Source organism: Stigmatopora argus, chromosome 11, assembly GCF_051989625.1.
Source record: "Stigmatopora argus isolate UIUO_Sarg chromosome 11, RoL_Sarg_1.0, whole genome shotgun sequence".
NCBI classification, from domain to species: domain Eukaryota; kingdom Metazoa; phylum Chordata; class Actinopteri; order Syngnathiformes; family Syngnathidae; genus Stigmatopora; species Stigmatopora argus.
In genome coordinates, this window is record NC_135397.1 from 16442895 (window position 1) to 16466007 (window position 23113).

General features: G+C 39.4%; 1 protein-coding gene across 1 annotated transcript; it reads right to left on the minus strand.

The window, feature by feature from the left end:
* Positions 1-10712: 10712 nt before the first annotated feature.
* tlx1 (T cell leukemia homeobox 1) lies at positions 10713-13962 on the minus strand. Its single transcript, XM_077613440.1, has 3 exons — positions 13539-13962; positions 12791-12992; positions 10713-11379 (listed from the first exon to the last, which is right to left on the minus strand). The coding sequence occupies exons 1-3, from the start codon at positions 13960-13962 to the stop codon at positions 11163-11165; spliced, it is 843 nt and encodes a 280-aa protein (XP_077469566.1). The 3' UTR covers positions 10713-11162.
* Between the last annotated feature and the right edge of the window lie 9151 nt (positions 13963-23113).

Consider the following 23113-nt stretch of genomic DNA (forward strand, 5'->3'; position numbering starts at 1 on the left):
ACCATCAGGTGGCCTACATAGTATGACTACTTTTTTTAAACAAAAAATCCCAACATCCACCCTGAAACACTTGAATAGAGTTTGGCATTTACCGAAGCGGTTTAGTAGGAGAAAAATCACTAATCTAGAGTTTTAAGATGGCCGCCGATTACAAACGCCGCCAAATAGTCTTTTCCGTCTACTTCTAAACACATGTGATTTCTATGCATCTAGTGCAGCTTTCATGCTTCTCTACCAATCAGATATTAGTCTTTAACTCGGGTACCCTCAATGACACCAGGAATTCAAGATATTTAAATACCTATTTGACTACGCTTTTTATTGATTAACCGTGGCTGACTTAAGTCAGCAGCTCATTATTTTATATATATATATATATATATATATATATATATATATATATATATATATATATATATATATATATAAATATATAAATATTTATATATATATATAAATATATATATATATATATATATATATATATATATATATATATATATATATATATAAATATTTATATATATATATATATATATATATATATACACACACACACACACACACACATACATTTCCATATATATACATACATACAGGCATATCCAGGTTGGTCCACCTTTGTGCAGTTTGGATGTTCTCCCTGGGCCTGCGTGGGTTTTCTCCTGGAACTTCAGTTTCCTCCATATTCCAAAAATATGCATGGTAGGCTGATTGGACTCTCTAAATTGCACCTACGTATGAGTGCGAGTGTGAATGGTTGTCCGTCTCCTTGTGCCATGCGATTAGCTGGCCACCGATTCAGGGTGTCCCCCGCCTATGGCCTGAAGACAGCTGGGATAGGCTCCATAAAATAAAAATAACGAATAAATGGAAAAAAATTTAAGGACTTAAGTGCGTGTTGTCAGTGGCATTGGATAGGAATAGGTCCATTGAAAATAAAGTTTTCAATTTTTGGTGGAACGGCACAATTTTGGAAAAAAAAATATGTTGGGTCAGTTTCATTTTGTGAGGTAAATTGGAAGAAAACACATTTTGAATGTTTCCGTTTTTATTTAAAATATGACAATTTGGGTGAAATTGAGGTTATTTTAAGTTTTTCGTATTTTGCGCGATTGTGGCAATTAGGACTGAGAATTGATCGAAAGGTGTGGGCTGGGTGATGCGGCGAAACAATCAGCGCTCTTTAGTATAGATAGCATTTCTATATTTGGGTTTCCATAATAATGAGAGGCAGTAGAAGTGACAGGAGAATCAAAATGTTTTTGTCAATCATGGAAGATGACTAAAAGTGGTACAAACACTAAACACTTTGATATTGCATCCACAGGTAAGATAATGAAATTCTGAGTACAGTTGGGTATTGTTGTAAAGCACAATATATGATGTTGTTTTTCTTTGTGCATTTTTGTCTTTGTCAACAGCTGAATGCTCAATGTCCAGCAGTAAAGTATGGTTTCCCTCTCTTCCGACTCACAGATAAAATACTCAAAATACTTTGAGGACCAATAGGTATTGCTGGCAAATGGCAATGACTAAGAATTCTTATACGTATAGGACAACATAATTACTCAATGTCTAAGACTCACAAAATATGAGGCAATTTAAAAAATGTGTAGTTTTTGCAACTCTTCAGGGAAATTGAGAAAAATACAGTAAATCACATGAAACAGCCATGCTTATTCCTGTCATGACTTGAGACATCTGAGAAATTGTGTTGTGATAAAGATGCAAGTTTTAAAACCATGTAGTTATCCACATTACATTCCTGATTAAAATCTTAGGACTAGTAGAAAAATAGCTCAAACTTACCTTTCACAAATTGGGTTGTAGTCTAAGCCAGATAGACATACTGAATAGGTTTTGGAGTTGAGGCTCTTTATTAACATTGGTTTATCTCGTGCGGTTACCACAAAGACGTCACAGGAAGTCAACCAGTGCAAGGGGAAGTCTATGTCAAGTATGGCTATAGTATTATATATTTTCATTTAGACGCGGAAAAAAAGCAAGAAAGGATGGCACGCCACATTGCAGACACAGAAAATTAAAAATATTCATGGTACATGATCCAGGTACAATACTGTAACAAATTACACAGTCAGTCAACTAAAAGTCCACACAGCGACCTTTTCTCTCCCAGTCTCCATAACGGGTGGGCTCTGGACCTCGAGGACCCCCCTTTTCCTTTGTCACAGGATTCACATTATCGGGAAACCCTGAGGGATGAAAAAGTATATTTGCATTACGCTCGGTCGCGAGTGGTTAGCGTGTTGGCCCCACAGTTCTCAGATCAAGGGTTCGATCACATCGACCTGTGGGGGAGTTTGCATGTTCTCCCCGGGCTTGTGTCAAATCAAAAGCCTTTATTGTCATTATACACAGCTGCGTCTAACGAAATTGGTGGGTGTGGGTTTTCTCCAGGTACTCTGGTTTCCTCCTATATCCCAAAAACAACAATGGTAGGCTGGTTGAACACTCTAAATTGCTCCTAGGTGAGTGTGAGCACAAAAGGTTGTCTGACCCCTTGTGCGCTGCGACTGACAACCCACCGGTTCAAGGTGACCACAGTTAGCTGGGATAGACTTTAATACCCCCTGCAACCGTTGTGATGATAAGCGGTTTGTGAAATGAATGAATAAATATTTTCATTAGCATTAACTTTTCGCTCAAAAGAGAGAATGAAGGGATAGAATGTTTCATATATGTTTTATTTACCGTATTTACTCGCATATAAGACGCCCACGCGTATAAGCCAAACCCTTAAAATTGCCTGAAAATTGTTGAATTTTACAATTGCTCGCATATAAGCTGCACCCTGATTCCCAATTTTCACCTCCATAGTCATGGTTTTAATAGGGAGTACACATGTGTTAGTTTGAAAGGAAAATCTTAAGAAAAACCATTAGGGTCAATACCAGAAGGAAGTTAATATGCCTGTCTTTGTAAATGCAAAATTTCAAATTATTCAATTTGAAAAAATAAATAGTTTATCTTATGAGAACCTGATGCTTTTTAATAACAGAAATTAAAATTTTCTTTCCAGAAGTTTAGGATGTTGTGGCAGCCATATTGCTTCTAATGTCAAAATATCTCAATTCTTTCGATGGTTCATATTACTCCGATAGTTGTCACTTTCGAACAAGAAATAAAACGAAAAAAAAATCAAAATCGAATTTTGTCTTATTTCAAAATCAAGGCTACTCGCATCTGGCCAGTCAGAGCACGTTTAGCTAGGGTTAGGCGGCAGCATCCTGAACGTGAGTTTTTTCACGTTTTATGCAAGAATTTCATTAATCGACGTCAAAATTAATTTTGTTTAGCGTTTTATCTGTTTATCTTTTCTATATTTTGAAATAAATGACGATATAGGCCGCAATGTCTTGCGTCATGACGGCACTGCGCCATTGCGTCATGACGTCACTGCGACATTGCGTCATGACATCATCGTGTCGTGGCTTTGTCAACTTGCAGTTTCGTGTATGTTTTTACTCTTGATTCAGTCATGTTTTTGTCCGACAAAAGCGGCTTCTAAGCGAGTAAATACGGTAAATCTTCAATATAGATGCATTCATTGGAGATTGCTAGGATATTTTGTTGTATAAATTATTTCCACCATTGAAAAAAAAGATAACAGGGAAAAAAGACATTCTCACTTTCTAGAGCATCCTTAGTTTTCTCATCATCCTTGTCAAAGCGCCCTTGTGGAGTCGTAGCTTTCTTCAGCGGCTCTCGATCCTTCACTGCACCGCTGGCGTGGCGGAACCATCCTGAGTAAGACCCAAAACAGACAAAGTATTAGGAATGATAACTCTAAAAAAATTCAGCTTCATCGAGCAAGCACACAAGAACTTCACCTGTTCTCATACAGTCTAAGGTAGAATTTCCCAACCACTGTCCCGCGGCACATTGGTGTGCCGTGAGCAATGGTCAAGTGTGCCGCGGGAAATAACAATAAGTCATAGATCGTAATATCTGAGACAAAAATCTTAATATTCCAAGATTAAAATTTAACTATTATGAGGTTAAAATCAAAATATGATGACCATTAAATAATAGATAATAGTATTAAAAGTTTCACATCATTAAAACAGTCATTTTGTTGCTTATTTTTCTGTAACGTGAACCGGAAGTTGTTTGGCTACACACGCTTCAACTTTTGTCTATGTTAAGCGTGAGCACCAAACTGCTCTTTTCATGATGTTAGGAAATTGAAGTAATATTGGGAGTAAAAAAAGTCGTAATGTTACGGAAGTTGTTTGGCTTCAACGGCATCAACTTTTGGCGACCTAAAGTCTGTGTGTCTCGATTATGTTACGAGTGCGTTGCTGTGGAAAGTCTCCCCCTCACCCTTCCTCTCTCTGTCTCTCTCCCCTCTGCGAAATCTGTCCAATTTTAATATACTATTAAACACATTTTATTACTATTAAATCACTTATGTGTTATTTTGTGAATAGATGGCAAATTAGAAGAAATAAAACATTTTTTCCAATCCAATATCCTGTTTTTGGTGTTTTTTCAGAGGGTTGTAACGAATGAATTTGTTTTTAGTTCATTTCAATGGGAAACGTTTGTTTGAGTTACAAGAATATTGACATACGAGCTCAGTCCCGGAACGAATTAAGCTCGTATCTCGAGGTACCACTGTACTTATTTTTACATCACTCAAACCGGAAGTTGTTTGGGGTCCACAGACATCAACTATTGATGACATTAGGTCAGTGTGAACATTCCGATTTTGGAATAACTTTTGGGGTTTATATGATTCCTGTTAAATGACACTTTGATGAGAAATACTTTATATTGTTAATATAGGAAACATAGTTTAAAATAACAATATTTTCAGATGGTGGTGTGCCTTGAGATTTTTTCAATGTAAAAAGTGTGCGACAGCTCAAAAAAGGTTGACAAACGCTGGTCTAATGCATTGGTGGTCAACATCAATCGCGATCTACTAGGCGATTGTCAAGGTACTATTGGTACATGGAATGACTATAGTTTGATCCATGCTCGTCACATCGGCAGCATGTGGATCCAGTGTTTGCGGGTCAAATCCAGCGAGTCTTCTGTGAGTAAACATAAGTGTGTACACCTGATGTCAAAGGTTTTGAGACACTATGTTGAGCTGGTAGTAGTAGCTTCTTTTCCACAGCCGTGAAGAAGATTTTTAGAGAATTCATCATTCAGTAGGGTGAGAAAGTAGAACCTGTCATGTGCCTTAAGCCTATGAGTTATGCTTTCCATTAGACCTGGGCGATAAAACGATAATGGAAATTATTGCCAAATAATTTTTGTCAAGAATAAAAATAAAACTTTTGATAAAAGTCAATAAATATAGACTGAAATTACACAAACAAAACACCAAAAATTAATTAGCATGGTTAGCAATAGAGCAGCGCACACAGAGCATGAAAGTGAAATGACTATAATAAAGCCAAACAGAGCCTTCCCATTAAAAAAGATCCAAGTGAAGTCTCCCTATTATGTACTTTATCTCATACTTATGAACGCACTTTGATGCAAACTGATAGATAACACGATTGAATGAACCTCAGCAGCCCTCCACATCATACCCTCTTCTAAACAAAGACACGGGAAGGGATTTTTTTAAACACCAGCCTAATTGAAAATTTCTTTAACCCATTTTAAACCACTCTACTCATTTGAGGACAGCCTGTAATTCTTTTCTTACTTGATATCAAGGAGTTTCCCCGTTTTATGCAAATGTTATGAAGACGTTGCAAAAATCTAAAACGTCCACTTGGGTGAAATTAATATTTGTTTCCATTTTTATGAATATATCTTAAAACACTACAATGCAACCGCGTAGTAGCTCGGGCTTATGCAGTGATGAAAACATAAACAACGCTGAACCAGGGGAAAAGGCAAGATGATAAGATTGACTCCCTGAAAAGTGGATCTTGAGGAAACAGGCTTGAGCAGTCTTGGTCTCAGGCAACCATTGAAGTATAGACAGCTAAAGGTTAAACTACAGCTTTCGTATTTGTTAACAACACCTGACATAAAATGGTATCAGGAATGAAAAGAGTAACATACATACCCAACAATGGCGATTCCAAGATTAGACTGTTTGTACGAAAATATTTAGAGTTGGAAATACAAAGCGGTAAACGAGACATCTGTTAACCTTAGCCACGATTCGGCGCTTCCCTGTTGTTGCACAAGACATGTCACCAACGTCATAATTTTGCGACGGATGATTACTGCGCCCCTGTCGTGTAATATTTCACCACTAGGTGTTAATAGAGTTCTTCCGTTACTCCAGTTTTGCAGAGCAGATCAAGCCATTTTGAATGGCGTTTATGTTTCCTAAATTGCGTTTTATTTTCCGAGATTCGGTAGAAATGGCAAAGCCTTGCATATTTTTTTCGAGAAAATAATATCCACTATTTCCTATAAATTTGCTAAGAATAAGATCTCAGCAAGGAATAACAAAGAAGTAGATTGCATTTTTTTCCGGTGGCGGTCGGTGCATTTTCTCGTAGCGCCTTCAACGTATCAATCCAACCCTCGAAAACTATTTTATGGCTATAAAACCTCTACTGCAGCTAGAGCTGCGACACATAAAAATAATCAATAAATCAATGCACAAAAATGGGGTAAAATCCACTTCCTAGCAGCAGTTCATGATTAAATACAAATACTGGAGCTTTTCAGACATTAAAACCAGGCCAGGGGGGCGATTTTCCCGGGAAAAGACAGCGATGAACGTCAATGGCGTACGGGCAAACATTGCCCGAAAATGGGGTAAAATCCAAGCGAAAACAGCATTTATTGATTAGATACAAATACTGGAGCTTTTTAGACATCAGAACCGGGCCCGGAGTATCATTTCCCCGGTAAAAAGACAGCGATGAACGTCGATACGTCCATATGTGAAATGACAAAAAATGCACTAAAATTAGGTAAAATCCACTTCCTAGCAGCATTTATTGATTGAATACAAATACTGGAGCTTTTGAGACATTACAACCAGGCCAGGGGGGTGATTTCCTCGGGAAAAGACAGCGATGGACGTCAATGGCGAAACAGCAAAAATTAAACTGGGGTAAAATCCACATCCTAGCAGCATTTAGTGATTAAATACAAACACTGGAGCTTTTCACATATCAGAACCGGGCCCACAATTGAAATATTATTTAGGAATTTAGCCATATTATACTCACCAAAAATTCTTTTTAACTGTACACAATACCCATCCTCCTTTCTTTATTCCTTCTTTTCTATCGCCATCGAAGCTAATGATGAAAGTCGAGCCTGTCCTGTCATATTTCCGGCATAGTCCGTCTTGAAAATTGCTTTAAATAAAAAACACAACAATATATTTGCTTGTGCAGCTAAGTTAGCGCAATGAAAGTGGCACACACACCATTTTCCCGGCTGTAACAGGCTTGCTAGCTTCGGAGTTGACCACCCTTTCTTAATGATGTCCATTTTTTTCTGGAAAAGTCCGTCTGGAAAATAGCTTTGTGAGCAAATCTGCAACCAAATCTGTCGGCCATTGTGGGTGGAGTTTGCGATCTCTGCCTGCCTCACTATGGCTTTGGCCCGCCTACTAGCCAATCATAGTTGGTGAAAGCAATGACGTATCCCAGCCAGCAAAATGCCAACGCCTACGAAAAATCTTTGTGGGGTTGCCAACTCGAAATCTGATTGGTTAAAAGCAACAGTCTTGTTTAATGCAGCAGACCCCGCAGAACTGATTGTGAATGCTTTGAGGCAGATCTGATCTGGCAACAAATAATGGCTGAATTGTGATTGGTTAAATGCTCCAATATGAAAACACACATCTGGAAGCAGTGCAACCAGGGGGAAAAGCAATGAAAGGAAGCTAACAGACCATTTGGAATAATAAGTATTGATGGACAAAATATAATATGATTCAGATATTTCTTAGGCCAGCAGAGAAGGCCTTGAAGGCCCTGACGGCCCGCCACTGCTTATTTGCATGCAGGGATGTCTGCCAGAACACTGTCCCGATTTGAAAAAACGCAGATTTTATGAGAATACCATTGTCATTTATTTTCAAAAACATTTTGAAAAATCACATTTTCACAAAAGGGCGGCTCGGTTGAGCGAGTGGTTAGCGCGTCGGCCTCACAGCTCTGGGGTGCTGTGTTCAAATCCAGGTCACGTCCACCTGTGTGGAGTTTGCATGTTCTCTCTGGGCCTGCGTGGGTTTCTTCCGGATGCTCCGGTTTCCTCCCACATTCCAAAAACATGCATGGTAGGCTGATTGGACACTCTAAATTGCCCCTAGGTATGGGTGTGAGTGTGCATGGTTTTCCGTTTCCTTGTGCCCTGCGATCGGCTGGCCACCAATACAGGGTGTCCCCGCCTCTGGCCCGGAGTCAGCTGGGATAAGCTCCAGCACCCCCACGACCCTAATGAGGATAAAGCGGTTAAAAAAATGTGATGAGATGAAATGAGACAAATGACCCGTTATCAACAGGTATAGAACTTGTAACCGCAACATCTAAAGGAAGTGAAGTACACGTCCAGTTCATTTCGATTGGGAAGACTAACAGTGAATGCTCATATTTCAGTTCTAAACCTCCAATCCATTTTGAGGAAGCATGTTAAAGATCCTTCCAGTCTCACATTGAAATATCCGTCGTAATTACAATTATCTTTGGACATTTCTTTAGAGAAATGTTTTGTTTGAATGCATGTACTGTAGTGAAATGAACAAGAGCCCTCATTAAAAAAATTAAAAATATATAATCAATTCTCTCGACCAGAGGTCATGGCTCAGCCAATCGCAGTATACAAGTAGGCGGACAACAATTCACGCAAGGGGCAATTGAAAGTGTTCATCCAGCCTACCATTCATGTTTTTTGGGGGTGGGAGGAAACCGGATTACCCAAAGAAAGCCCACGCAAGCCCAGGGAAAACATTCAAACTCCACAGAGGAAGGTCCGAACCTGGGGTTGAACTCTCAGCTGTCTAGACCAGGGGTCGACAACCCAAAATGTGAAAAGAGCTACATTGGACCCAAAAAAACAAAAAAACAAAAAAACAAATGTCTGTAGCCGTAGAAAATTAAAAGCCTTATATACATCTTATTATGAATTAGCTATATTATCCTACTATCAAAATGACCACGTTGTCTACAAATATACATAATGACCCTTAATCATTAAATGTTTATTTTCCCTGCAGTGCGACCTGTAGTGAGTAGTGTTTCCCAACCACTGTACAGCAGCACACTGGAGTGCTGTAAGTGTGGTCAGGTGTTCCACATTACTTTCCTTTTGTTATTTGACAACTTCTCGCTACAGAGCAAGCAAGGCAAATTATTCGGTGCAACAAAAGTTGAATCTTCTCTTCCCCTCAGTTATTTATCTCTTTTTTTCTTTGAGATCCATGGCCCATCACATAGGCGCTGGCCTGTTTACAACAGCCACCTGCCTGTCATCCAACCCTTTTGATATGACGCAAATCTTAAATCTTAAAAATTAAATGTTTATTCTAAACATTTTACATCGGTAAATGTTAGTGTCATGTTTGTAAAAAGGGCAAAATATATTAAAACATCTGCTCTAGTACTGTATGCGCTGAATTCAGATTAATGAAAGGTTTCATTTAAATATATTCTATTCCATTTTCATGATTCAATGTTTGTGCAATTTATTTTGGTGTTTCTATGTTGGCACATTTGTACAGTTCTATTAGGTTAAAATATTTTTTTTGCTAAAAATGTGGATGTGTGATACCTGCCGACGAGCGTCAAATTAACCAGCACCGCCTCTGTGTATTTTATCAGAATTATTTGTTTTTGTTTTAAACCAGTTTCCTGCAGTTACCAGCCACCACACAAATGGGGGATCTGCTTAAATGATAAAATGCATCACTATAAAAGCACTATTATGTAATTTTGTCATTATCTTTAGGTCAGCTTTTTACATTTTGAGCACTGTTTTCTTTGCTTGAATTAAGAATTCTGGTTTACAAAAGAATGTAGGCACTGGGAAAACCATTAATTTCCGAGTAGTGCCTATCTTTCATCTCTTTATCACCACTTTTGATCCCCATCCCTTTGTGCGAATGCGTTTGTGTCCGTGTGTGTTTCGGGTACAAAGAGTTTCGAGAGAGTGAATTTCGTCTTTAACCTTCAAGAAAACAGTCCTGGGTAATATCACATTCCAGTGATTCCACACATTGACATGCACACACAATAACTTTTCATGAATTGCAATATTTTTGAATGAAATGTTGACCCATCATCGGAAAATGTTCTAAACATCTCTTCAACAATCAAGCTATCTAATTGCACTTTGTTATAATATAGGTGGAATTGATACAATTCAAGCGATTGGATTGAAGCATCGTATAAGTGGACCATTCCTTTTTCACTAACTGCAAAAACATAAATGAATTGAGCCTTTTTAATTTTCACAGAATATTTACACGTATAAGAAACGTGAAAAATAGTAATATCTTCACGTACTCATATATTTTCCCCAAAAACGTTTTTTAAAAAATCGTACAGAATTTGTCGTTTACAGGAGACATGCTCTCAATACTTTGGTGTAAAAAGCATTCAAATCAAAACACATATGTAAATTGTGTTTTATATAACATTGACGCACAAGAAATAGCAGTAGTGTTCCCCACGCTAATGTTACCAAGTGTTACCGACTCACGATACACAAAATGCGATTGCATTATAAGTAAAAAGGAACATAAAGCACACCGTATAAAATATCTTTATTTGTGCACTTCAACAAATTTGGAGAATCGTGCGGGTTTACGAGTAAAGACATGGCAGGCATATCAATGGAAAATACTGGTTGGTATGGTTCAATAAAAACAATAGGCTTGTTGGCCTCTAGCCCCATGTAAATTCTCCAATGAACGAAGTAAGATTTATATACGTATTTTGTTTGCATGTGCTTTGTATCTGTATTGGTAAATCAGATAAAAAGTTGATCGGATTTAAAGTCCATCAAGGAGAACGATGCCTTCGATGCCTTTCTAAATGCATTTCCTCATGACGCATGGATTTTGTGCATGAAGTCCCGTCCAGAGGCACGCTCACTCGGGCAAAAGGTGAGAGATAACACGCCACGGGCACAGAAACACGAAGGGAGATAAACAGTCTCCAGCACGCCAAAAGCATGTCGCTGGTTCCCCGGAAACTCTACAGCGACTCACAGGCGGACACGCTGCTGATCTTAGCGGTGTTCTCAGTCCATGGTTGCAAGTTCTGCAGGGCGAACAAAGAGCTGTTCTGTAAGCATAGCGGATCCGGCGTCACTGTCTGGTTGATGGACTTCTGGAAAGCTTCCTGCTGCAATTGCATGAGGATCCGATTCGCTTGCTGTCTCTCTGCCTCTCGCTCCTCTGCTGTCTGCCGCCTGCACAAAAACGCCAATACGTATACGTATTTGAATGACACGGTGTCACGTTAAACGTGTGTTAGTCTTCAAATGTTCAGGTGTCAATGTTTATTTTTATTTATTATTATTATTTTTTAAATCATGCATAACAATGATTGTGTTAAGATGGATAACAGAAAATGTTAATTCCCCAAATCTTTTTATATTTTTGAATAAACAGTTTTAAAAATATATTTTACTACAATATAACTTTGTTATCGCGACCATTCAATTTGCATTTTGAAGGGTTATATAATTTCTCTCAAATTAATAACAATATTCAAGATTTCGATAATCATTATGGACTTTGTGTATTTATCATCAGGGTTTCGATTGTTTTTAAGTGTTACCTCCTTTGCAAAGCAGAACAATAATACTCGAATTGCCAAACTGTTATGCTTCAATAAAAATAAATAATTAAAACAATAGTTATAATGTTTAAGAATAATACTTTAAAAATTATAGAGGTTCACTCGCCCCACTTTGGTACGGGAATGCGCGGGCTCGATTCCCGCTGGTGGCGGCATGATTGTGAGTGCCTATAGACGTTTGTCTCTCTGTGTGCCCTATCGCTGACTGGCGACCAGTCTAGGGTGTTGTCTGCCTTTCGCCCAAAGTCAGATGGGTTAGGCTCCAGCAACCCCCGCACCGCTTTCGAGGATGCGCGGCATGGATGAATGAATGAACGAATGAATGAATGAACGAACGAATAAATGAATGGATGAATTAATATATCAAAGGAAATATTCTTTGCAAAAGTTAAATTGTATAATATTAATAATATAATACTTTTCAGATTAAATATACATTACGAATATAAAAATAACCCATCTTGAAAATGGGAATAACAACCCCGGGGTTTTATTTAAAAAAATGTTAGTTTAACTATTTGGGTAAATGCACCTCGAGTGGTTGTCACTACTTTTCTGACCCAATGAAACTACTTGGATTTATTTAACCCATGTGGTAGTTATTTATTTTTGTCATTATACTGCAAATGAGTTTTTTTCTTTAAATTGATGATACAGAGCTAAATATTTTGCGCTTAATACAGGAAACGTGTCTGCAAAAACTGAGTTACAAGTAATTTCGTTATACCTAATAGATCTTTTAAACGCGGACAGACCTATTTTCTCTATTTGACATTTCATATAAAAACTGGTAAATTGTCAGACAAAAAGTAACAAAATAACACAATGGAAAAAATTTGGATGAGTGCATAAAAAATCTAATTAAATCACGTCCTGGAGGTAGGGCTCATGACCAATATTGTTTTAGGCCTAAATTAGGAAGTACACGGACTGAGTTAGGCCAATGTATTCAGCACTTCACCAATTAAGTGTTGCGCTCTCACGTAAACACAAGCACACGAAAAAAATGAATGCGTCACCTCCATTTAGTCCGTCTATTTTGGAACCAGGTTTTGACCTGGGCGTCTGTCATTTTAAGAGCTTTGGCAAGGCTGGCCCGCTCGGCTGAAGCCAGGTACTTTTGGCGATGGAAGCGCTTCTCCAGCTCGCAGATTTGTAGTCGCGTGAACGACGTCCGCGGCTTCTTCTTCTTCGGCGGCGTCCGGTTAAGATAGGGGTGTCCTACACGACGTGTTACAGTGAGGGGTGAGAGAGACACTGGAAGAATCCAGAATAAGAACGACAAGACAGAGAAGTGAAAGAAGAAACAGTAATAATGATTAATTATGTCATTTACTCGTAGTTCTTTCTTTCACAATTTAATGCGAACTGTAAGTGTGTCTGTCTTGGAAGCCCTTTGGGATTTGTTCATCATTTGGGGCCATGACTTGACATTTTTTAGGCAGTTATTTTAACCAAAGCCTTAAAATATTTGTCCAAATAGTCACATTTGGGAGAAGAAGGTGGGTTGAAAGAATCCGTAATGCATAAATGAATTAAACAAAGACCCTTATTTAACCTAGAAAAATGCAATTAAACAAAAATCAGTATTAAAGAAAGGAAAAAATGCAAATGCACAGCAAATGTCATTGGCTGTGCGATTGTGTTTTTTATGGCTCAATAGAATCATTATCATCCAAGTCAGTTTTATTACAGTAACTTTAGGTCCTCAACATAAATATGTCTAAATATTCTATTCTGCTGTGCCATACCTGTGCAGCGTCATACCTGTGAACCTGTCTTTAGTATATCGTCTGTTGCTCTCCATCCAGGGGAAGGTGAAAGCATTCAGGTTATTGATGCTTCCCGTCACGGGCGTCATACAAGGGTTCCCCCCGCTCACCGGTCGGTGCGCAGGTACGCGTATGACCCCGGCGGAGGCGCCATTAGTCCCATTGACTTCCACGTTCATTTGGTAAGTTCCGCCAAGCGAAGCCCCGTTACAGTTATATCCGCCGTTTCCGCATGAAAAGCCGGTGTTGGCGTTACAATTGTAAAGCGAGTGCCCATAATTCGACTCGTGCATCCTCGTGCTCAGCATGCAACTCTGCTCCACGGTGCCTAGAATCTGGTCGATTCCGAAATTGATGGACTCCTGCGCGTGCATGTGTTGTTGCAGACGTGCCCCCACTAGTCCACCAATGTGCTCCATGGCCTCCGCGCATGGGCGCGGACAACACGCGTCGATCCGACCGAATTCCAAAAGTCAGCCCGGCGCTCCTGCTTCGATCAAGTGAGCTCGAGCGCGCGCATGGAAGTGCGTGTACGTGTGCGTTCGTGTGCGTGCGGGTATTTGTGTGTGTGCGCGTGTGTGTATGTGTGCGTGTGTGCGTGTGTGCGTGTGCGTGTGCGTGTGTGTGTGTTTGTATATGTGCGAATGCAACATCCAAGCATGCATGAGCATCGGGCCGACCCTCCGGCGCACCCCCAACCCATCCCGATTCATCCTCTCCGCTTTGGAGCTGCTTGAAGATATCAAGGTGGCAAAAGTGTGCGTGCACTCCAACCCCGCAAACAACATCTCTTCCAGCGAGACTAAATAACAGTGCCTCAGAAATATAAGACATCCCAATTTACATGTTGACAAACACCCTCTGAGACGTTCATAAAAAGAAAACAAAAATCCATTTGTGGACTTGTATGCTGGTCGTCCTTAATTGCATGTGAGAAGGTGAGCTGAAGCCTCTCCCAGCAGACTTCGGGCCATGCAGGTGGCTTGGACTGGTCGCCAGCCAATTGTACACTATTTTAAAAAAATCATCCCACAGATTTCAGTCAATAAAATTGAGATACACATTTTGATTAGGTAAAATTTACCCAATTTTATTTTTTAAATATGACCTAAATGTCATGGCGGCCCGTTGGAGTGAGTGGTTAGCGTGTCGGCCTCACAGCTCAGGGGTTCAGGGGCTCTGGGTTCAAATCCAGGTCACGTCCACCTGTGAGGAGTTTGCATGTTCTCCTGCATGGGTTTCCTCCCACATTCCAAAACCATGCATGGTAGGCTGATTGGACATTCTAAATGGCCCCTAGGTATGGGTGTGAGAGTCCATGGTTGTCCGTCACCTTGTGCCCTGCGATCGGCTGGCCACCGATTCAGGGTGTCACCCGCCTCTGGAGCCGGAGTCAGCTGGGATAGGCTACAGAACCTCCTGCGACCCTAATGAGGATGAAGCGGTTCAGAAAATGAGATGAGATGAGATGTATCACTAATACACTCAAATAATTTGGATAGTCTACTTATGTTATGACTCGCTTCGGGTGCGGAGCAGAGTGGAACCCAGGAGAAGGAAGTAGGTAACAAAGGGAAGTGCTGGTGCACAATTTAAGGTTTTAATGGAAAAAATAAGTACAAAAATAATTAAACAAACAATAAAACTGGGAAAAAATACAAACTTAACCAGGGAGGAGGAAAGCTGTTATAAATGCACCTTGGGTGTGCGGCGGAGTCGGACCCAAAGATGCAGGAGGTAAAACGAGACATGAGTGCTGGTGCACAAAACTAAAGGCTATAATAGGAATGATCAGAAAAAGCCATACAAACTTAGGAATGAGTAAAAATCAGATAAAGAAACAAACCTAACAGGCAAAGGACATACACACACTGACAGGGAGACGACATGACCAAACGCAAGCAATAATCCAACAGCAAAACATACCAGGACGCAACGTATAAATAAACACACAAGGGATAATTACGAATCAAGCACACCTGGTCACATAAGGAAGGGGAGCCCAGAGGGACACACATCACCCAGAGAGCACACAGAGGAAAACACGCACATACACACCTCCACCAAACTCCCAAAGAAAACGTGACAAAAACAAGGGAGATGCACATGGACGAAGGGCGACTTAACGAAAGAGAGAAAATACTTACACACCGACACACAAACACAATAAAGAAAACCTGGGTCACTCAAGGGAAGGAGTTCTAGAAAAGACACAGCAGGTGACACTCATGAACAGTCACGCGGATAGTACACACAAGGAAAAAAACACCCAACCACCAACCCCCCAAAAACATGAAAACTTATTCTTCTTAGACCGTTTTTTTAGCATGTCATACCTATTAAAATGGAGTATTATTCACTAATTAAAATAAATTATTATTATTAATATTATTATCCTCACTAAGTTGAGTTTGCCTTTGCGTGGGGATTCTCTAGGTACTACGACATCCCAAAAATATGCATGATAGCGAGGTTGAGCACTCTACATTGCCCTACGTATGAGTGTGAGCGTGAATAGTTTTCCGTCTCCTTGTTGCCGGCGATTGGCTGGCCACTGATTTAGTGTGTCTTGCATCTGGTGCCTATAGTTAGCTGGGATAGGCTTCTTTGTGAAGCGTGACCGGACGATTCGCCGAAAGACGTTTGGTCGACGGACGTTTGGGCGACGGACAGTTCGCCGAACGTACGTTTAGGCGACCGGACAGTTCGCCGAACAGACATTTCCCCGCCCCCAGATCGTGTGTACAAGTTTTTCAACCTCGGCCCGCGGGCCATGTACGCCCCGTTAGGATTTTTAATCCGGCCCGCCGCCGGCGTTGTCCAAGTTATAGTAAAAATTAATGACCTCATTCATTTCCCTTACCGCTCATCACTCTCAATTTAAACACTGCTCTCTTTCGTTGAATAATAATATGTTCTTAATGTTGAAAGTAAATTTGAAAATAATTTTTCACCTTCAGTTGTGTCTTTTTTCTTATATTTCAATCCCCAGCTTTGATAAATTACATTGCGTGTCCAAATGCTTTCAAATTTTAGTATCCATTCTGGCCCACAAGTCAAAAAGTTTGCCTACCAGATGGTAGTCATCCGTGAGCTTTTTCAACCGTTCATTAAGAGCAAGGTCTTTTCTCTAACATATCATAATTTCATCCAACATATATTAATTGTAATTTCTCATAAACTGTGTGTGTGTGAAAAAAATAGTGTTTAATTTATTATTTTATTAAACAAATAAAAGTGGGGATTCTTCAATTGGATGTTTCCACCGGACATCCGGGTATCACACCAGATCTACAGCCAGGTTACCGCGGGGGCATCTACATTTTGAACCGCGTGCGGACACGGAGAATAACTCATCACAACGGTGGCTCAATTTCTTAATACCAGCAAAGCTGCATTCTCGAAGCCAATTGTAAATAACACGGGAGATTGTCTTAATATCAGTAATGCTGCATTCTGGAAATAATGGCAGCGTTCGGCGACGACCAAGACAAAGTGTCCGTCGTGCCTGGCGTCGCCATTATACTGAAACGCTGCTAGCTAAAATGTTTTTCTGAACTGCTGCATGCTGCATTCTGGAAGCAAATAATATGGCAGTGTCTATGTAGTACATAATAGTCCCAGGGGCTATTTAGCCGGTGTGACATAATTGTTAATTTTTTTACGAGCGACGACGACGACCGGGGGGTATCGAAACGGCCGCGCACGCGCGCCTGGCTCGCTAAACGTTTAAACTGAGTCACAAGACTTTCATTTGTTTAACCCTAACCCTATTCACTCAATGTATATGAAAAAATTTGCATGCTAATTGGGTGAACATATTTGTTAATATCTTTACGAGCGACGACGACGACCGGGGGGTATCGAAACGGCCGCACGCGCGCCTGGCTCGCTAAAAGTTTAAACTGAGTCACAAGACTTTCATTTGTTTAACCCTAACTCTATTCACTCAATGTATATGACAAATTTTGCATGCTATTTGGGTGAACATATTTGGATTGGATTGGATAACTTTATTCATCCCGTATTTGGGAAATTTCATTGTGACAGTAGCAAGAAAAGGCATAGTTATAAGTTAGACAGTACAGTCAAAGGCCACAGAACAACAAAGCAAAAGCAAAAAGCACAAAGTACAAAGCAAATCAAAGTCAATGGGATCATTAAAAATCACCAAATCATTAAGACAGAAAAGCAGCAAAAACACAAAACGAGCTACGAGTTTCGGTAGAAAAAACGGATAGACTCAAAAAGACGTAAAGTTGGACAAAAACTGGAACCACACACAGGAAGTCTTCCACGAGATGGGGAACTTATGCAGACTGTGACCGAGGTAGAGAATATGCAGAGTCACTCTTCCAAGCTTATCCACACAGTTCCTCAGTAGTCTGGAGCTGCGGAAAACAGCAGCAGGGCAGAACTCCTCGACTCCGTTGCTGGTAAGCGCCGACAGCTCTTTCATCTTATCCCATGATGGAATGGTTGGTCAGAAGCATTGCCTCTCCTCCCGGCACTTTTGTCCAGCTCCGAAACACCGGCGGCACCGAGGTGTTGCTCCTTCTGCTGCGTATTGTAACAGCTAGTCCCATGTGTGTGACAGCGTAGGCATGGCTGAATGGTTCCAAAAAAAGAAGTAGCCGAAAGAAGCCAGGCTAACAGAACAAGGAAAGTTGTAAAAACATTAAAGTAAAAAGTATAAACTACAAAGTAAAGTAAAAAGGGATGTATTACGAAATATTAAAATGTAATCAAAAAAAGATAGAAGGGCTGTAAAACACGAAAAACATAAGAGTGTACAGAGCTACTCCCACTGGCTCCCGCGCGAACGTCACCATTTTGGATTTTTTAAAATGTGTTATTAATATAATAAATATTAAATAAATAAATTATTTGTTAATATCTTTACGAGCGACGACCGGGGGGTATCGAAACGGCCGCGTGCGCCCGCCTGGCTCGCTAAAAGTTTAAACTGAGTCACGAGACTTTCATTTGTTTAACCCTAACCCTATTTACTCAATGAATATGAAAATTTTTGCATGCTAATTGGTTGAACATATTTTCTCTTCCAGGCAATGCTGAACAGAAGCTGCATTGTCGAACACGGGAGATTTTCTTAATACCACAGTAAAGCTTTTAGTAAGTGCAATATATATATATATATATATATATATAATGTACATATATACATATATATATATATATATATAATGTACATATATACATATATATATATATATATATATATATATATATATATATATATAATGTACATATATACATATATATATATATATATATATATATATATATATATATATATATATATATATATAATGTACATAAACAGACACTCCTCAACTTACGAACGCAATTGGTTCCGAGCGATTGTTGATAGATTGTTGATAAGTTGAATTTGTTGGTAAGTTGATTTAGTGCTATATTTTGTATTATAATTTATGTTTAAGGCCTATATAAGTATATTGAAGGTTTATATAAGTGCATTTGTATGTTTAAGGCTTGTATAAGTAACACGCATTGGTTTGTACTGAAAAAAAAACATTTAATAAAATGAAGAGAATATGTACAGTACTGTAGAGAGAGAGATAGATTTCTGTATTAGAAACTGGCCAAAAGAAGCGACCTAATGACGATTGCACAGTTTTCTTCTTTTTTTCATCATAAATGATGCAGTAGCACTGTATGGCATCATTCAATTGATTTGCAAACTTTGTGCAACGTTCAATATTTGGGTCCTGCTGCTCGATCTTTCTGTTTATAAATGGTACTGAATGTGCAACGCTCACCACTCTCACGCGCATCAAGCTTCGTTATTATTGCCACTCGTTTCAAATGAAATGGCTTGCCTCTTCCTTGCAACTCCCTCAATAGAAGCCTTTAGCTTTTTACCAACCATATTCAATATTGGATGCATGAGATATTTAATGATACAAATGAAAAAGGTTCTTTGCACACTGGAGATACATTCACGCACTTCCGCATTGCAACGAAGAAGAAGGTAGATGCTGGGTGAGCTGAGCTCTCACAGCGCCAGGCGTCGGTATTAGCGGCGGAAAGAAGTACTACTCCGAAAAAGACGCGAAATACAAAATTGGACTTGCGAACATTTTTGGACTTAAACGCAATTTGCAGACATGTTCGTATGTACCGTTGTTCGTAAGTTGAATGTTCGTAAGTAGGGGAGCGTCTGTATACATATATATATATATATATATATATATATATATATATATATATATATATATATATATATATATATATATATATATATATATATATATATATATAATTTTGCATGCTAATTGGGTGAACATATTTTCTCTTCCAGGCAATACAGAAAAGTAAAGAAACTGCATTGTCGAACACGGGAGATTTTCTTAATACCCAGTAAAGCTTTTAGTAAGTGTAAGTGCAACATAAATATATATATATATATATATATATATATATATATATATATATATATATATATATATATATATATATATATAGGCTTTCTTTTTATAAAATGTATATTTTCTTACAGGCCATGGAGTTCACTGTCACTAAACGTGGTGGAACAAAGCTGCTCCACAATGGGTATGCTTATACAGTTGACAAAAAGAAGGAAGGCATTACCTATTGGAGATGCAAAGAAAGAGGAAGATGTGGAGGGAGACTTAAGACAGTGAATTATGTTCTACAAGGTGTTCCACGGGCCTCCAATACTGAAGAGATTACGAGTAGTATAATTCAGAATTGCACATCTAATTTTCAAGTGTCAAGTGGATCTCTTCCCCAAAATGAAAGTCTTGGCAGAATGATTAAAGGCAAAGGGCATTCACAAATGGCAACGAAATAACAGACGAACTAAGGGTTTCGTTAAGAGGGGAGAGATTTGTTTTAGTCGAATAGGTAGATTTTGTTTTAATGGCAACTGACACCAATCTCGACTTATTGGCAAAAAGTATGCACTGGTTTTGTGACGGTACGTTCGATAGTGCACCTGCCAACCATCAACTATATACCATCCATGCTCTCCTTTGAGAAAATCATACTGTTCCACTGGTATACTGCATCACAAAATCTAAAACTCAAAGAACATATGATATGATATCTTCTAAGATTAAAGAAAGCCGTGTTATGGAGCCTAGTTCTATAACTGTTGATTTTGAAAAGGCTGCAATAAGTAGTATACAAAAGCATTTTCCAAACTCTCACACATCTGGATGCTTTTTCCATTTCGGTCAATGCCCTTGGAGAAAAATTCAGGCATGTGGCCTCCAAAATTGGTATAGTGACCCAATGAATACTTTCGAAATAAAAAAACTTTCAGCACTGGCTGGGGACGTCGGAGCTGACTCGACCGAGGCTTGGCGAGACGACGGGGCAGGCGCTGTCGAATGAGGAGCAGAAGCTGGCGCTGGTGAATGGAGTCCCACCATTCAACCATTCACGCACACACGTGTCTTTGGAATGTGGGAGGAAACCGGACTACCCGGAGAAAAACCACGCAGGCTCCGGGAGAACATCCAAACTCCACACAGGTGGACCGACCTGGATTTGAATCCAGGACCCCCACTGTGAGGCCAACGTGCTAACCACTCAACCGCCAGGCCGCCTTGTTGTGTAGAGGTTCACTCACGGGCTCGATTCCCGCTGGTGGCGGTATGATTGGGAGGGCGGATGGTTGCTTGTCTCTCTGTGTGCCCTACGACTGATTGGGGAAGGAAAAAGTACAACAACTGCTTCCAAGCTTCCAAATGATCATCGACTAAGTACGACAGAGCCGCCTTACCTACAAAATTCCGTGTTGCCTTTTTACAATGAAAGAGAGCCGTCATAATTGTGCACAGATAAAGAAGTACACATCAATTTGAGGTAAAAGGCAATTACTTTTTTAGGGCCAATTTGAAAACTTTAAGGTTTAAGGTTAACTTTACTTACTCATCACACCAAAAGAAAAATAACAGGAGTGGCATGTGAGTAATTTTGTCGTGGAGCAGGATGGAAGATGGGATTTACTTTTTGACTCAGACCCATGATTGTGAGAGGATGGGACTTTTTCTCTGGTAGGGAGACAGAACGTGTTCTGGTTTTAGACGTAGGGCCCCGAAGCAGGCATAAAGATAGCTTTACTGATGGTGATGTCTCTTTATTGCAATTCACCCTGACAGAGTGAAGGCACAAGGGCAATAGAGTGGGCAGGTCGGGGAGGTTGGTGCAAGGGTCGAGAGCCATGGAGTCCGTGGGAAAGGTCCAAGACAGAGGTACAGGATCCGTGAGGCGAGAAACGTTGTCATGGTCGTAATCGTGGTCAAGATTATAATTGTGGTCCTAGGGCAAAAACAAGAGGTCGAAGGTCAGAGAAGGCAAAAACAAGGAGGTAGTGCGAGAGGGTACTTCACAGTGAACGGATCCTAATAGACTAGTAATTGAATTTCTTCACCTTCTCTAAGTGTGTAAACTCAATCTTTTATTTGTTGAACATCCATTTTTCAAAAGAGAATTTCTTTAATAGCGCAACAATTCTAAACATTCAGGTGGGACCTGCTTGTAAAATATAAAAACTTGAAATAATAAGAGATTGATTATATTTTATTTTTTTCAAAGAATGGGAAATACTAGTTTACCTTATGAATCAGTTATTCAACAGATGTGAAGTTTATTTGGACATATCTTTGTATTGGTTATTATAATTCCAATCTATTACTGAACTGATATACAAAGGGCAAAATCAACAATGTGAATCTCTGCAAAATGACTGATGCTTCTGAGGTTGTTTTATGGAGCAGCTTCTATCAATAATTCATGTTCAGAGGAATTGCAGTGATATGAATGCTTTTTAAAATTTTGTTATTGTGGGTTGAATATGCAAATGTTTTTGTTTCATGGAATGTTTCTCCAGTTGAAATAAACCATGAGCATACATTAGTAAGTGTTGTGTTAATATTAATGAATGTAAACAATGATGAAGTGTGCCTTTCTATTAAATGGATATTCATTTTAACAGAAATAATTTCTGCTTCATTGCACTTCCTATAATATTAGTATTAGTAATATTTTTAATTTCAATAGGTGCCAATAATACCAAGAAATTAAAAGATCAACACCACAAAAACTACATAAAATATAAGTGATCCATTGATCATATCTTTCTCAAACAGCCACTGGGACTTAATTACTTAGCAGGAAGCATTAGATTATCAATATTTCATTTGTTTAAAATGATTCACATTGGTCAAGTTACCGACGTTAAATTTTAATGGAAGCATTGCTGCAGTGCAAACCATGTTGATAATTAGATAGAGTAATAGAAAAAACAGAAATGCTTTGCAGTCCTGGGCAAGTGTTGGTTATCATGAACACCATCTAGGCGAGTCAACAGTTAGGGTCTACAATTATCAATTTGATGAAAGTAGTGAGAGAATCTTAACACACACACACGCACACACGCACGCACGCACGCACAAACACACACACACACACACACACGCACACACGCACACACGCACACACGCACACACGCACACACGCACACACGCACACACGCACACACGCACACGCGCACACGCG

Excerpts from the sequence above, each read along its gene's own strand:
- tlx1 (XM_077613440.1), bottom strand. The coding sequence starts at position 13,962 with ATGGAGCACATTGGTGGACTAGTGGGGGCACGTCTGCAACAACACATG. Across the intron at positions 12,993-13,538 it reads TACTAAAGACAGGTTCACAG|GACACCCCTATCTTAACCGG; the intron begins GTATGACGCTGC and ends CACGTCGTGTAG. Across the intron at positions 11,380-12,790 it reads AATAGACGGACTAAATGGAG|GCGGCAGACAGCAGAGGAGC; the intron begins GTGACGCATTCA and ends GTTTTTGTGCAG.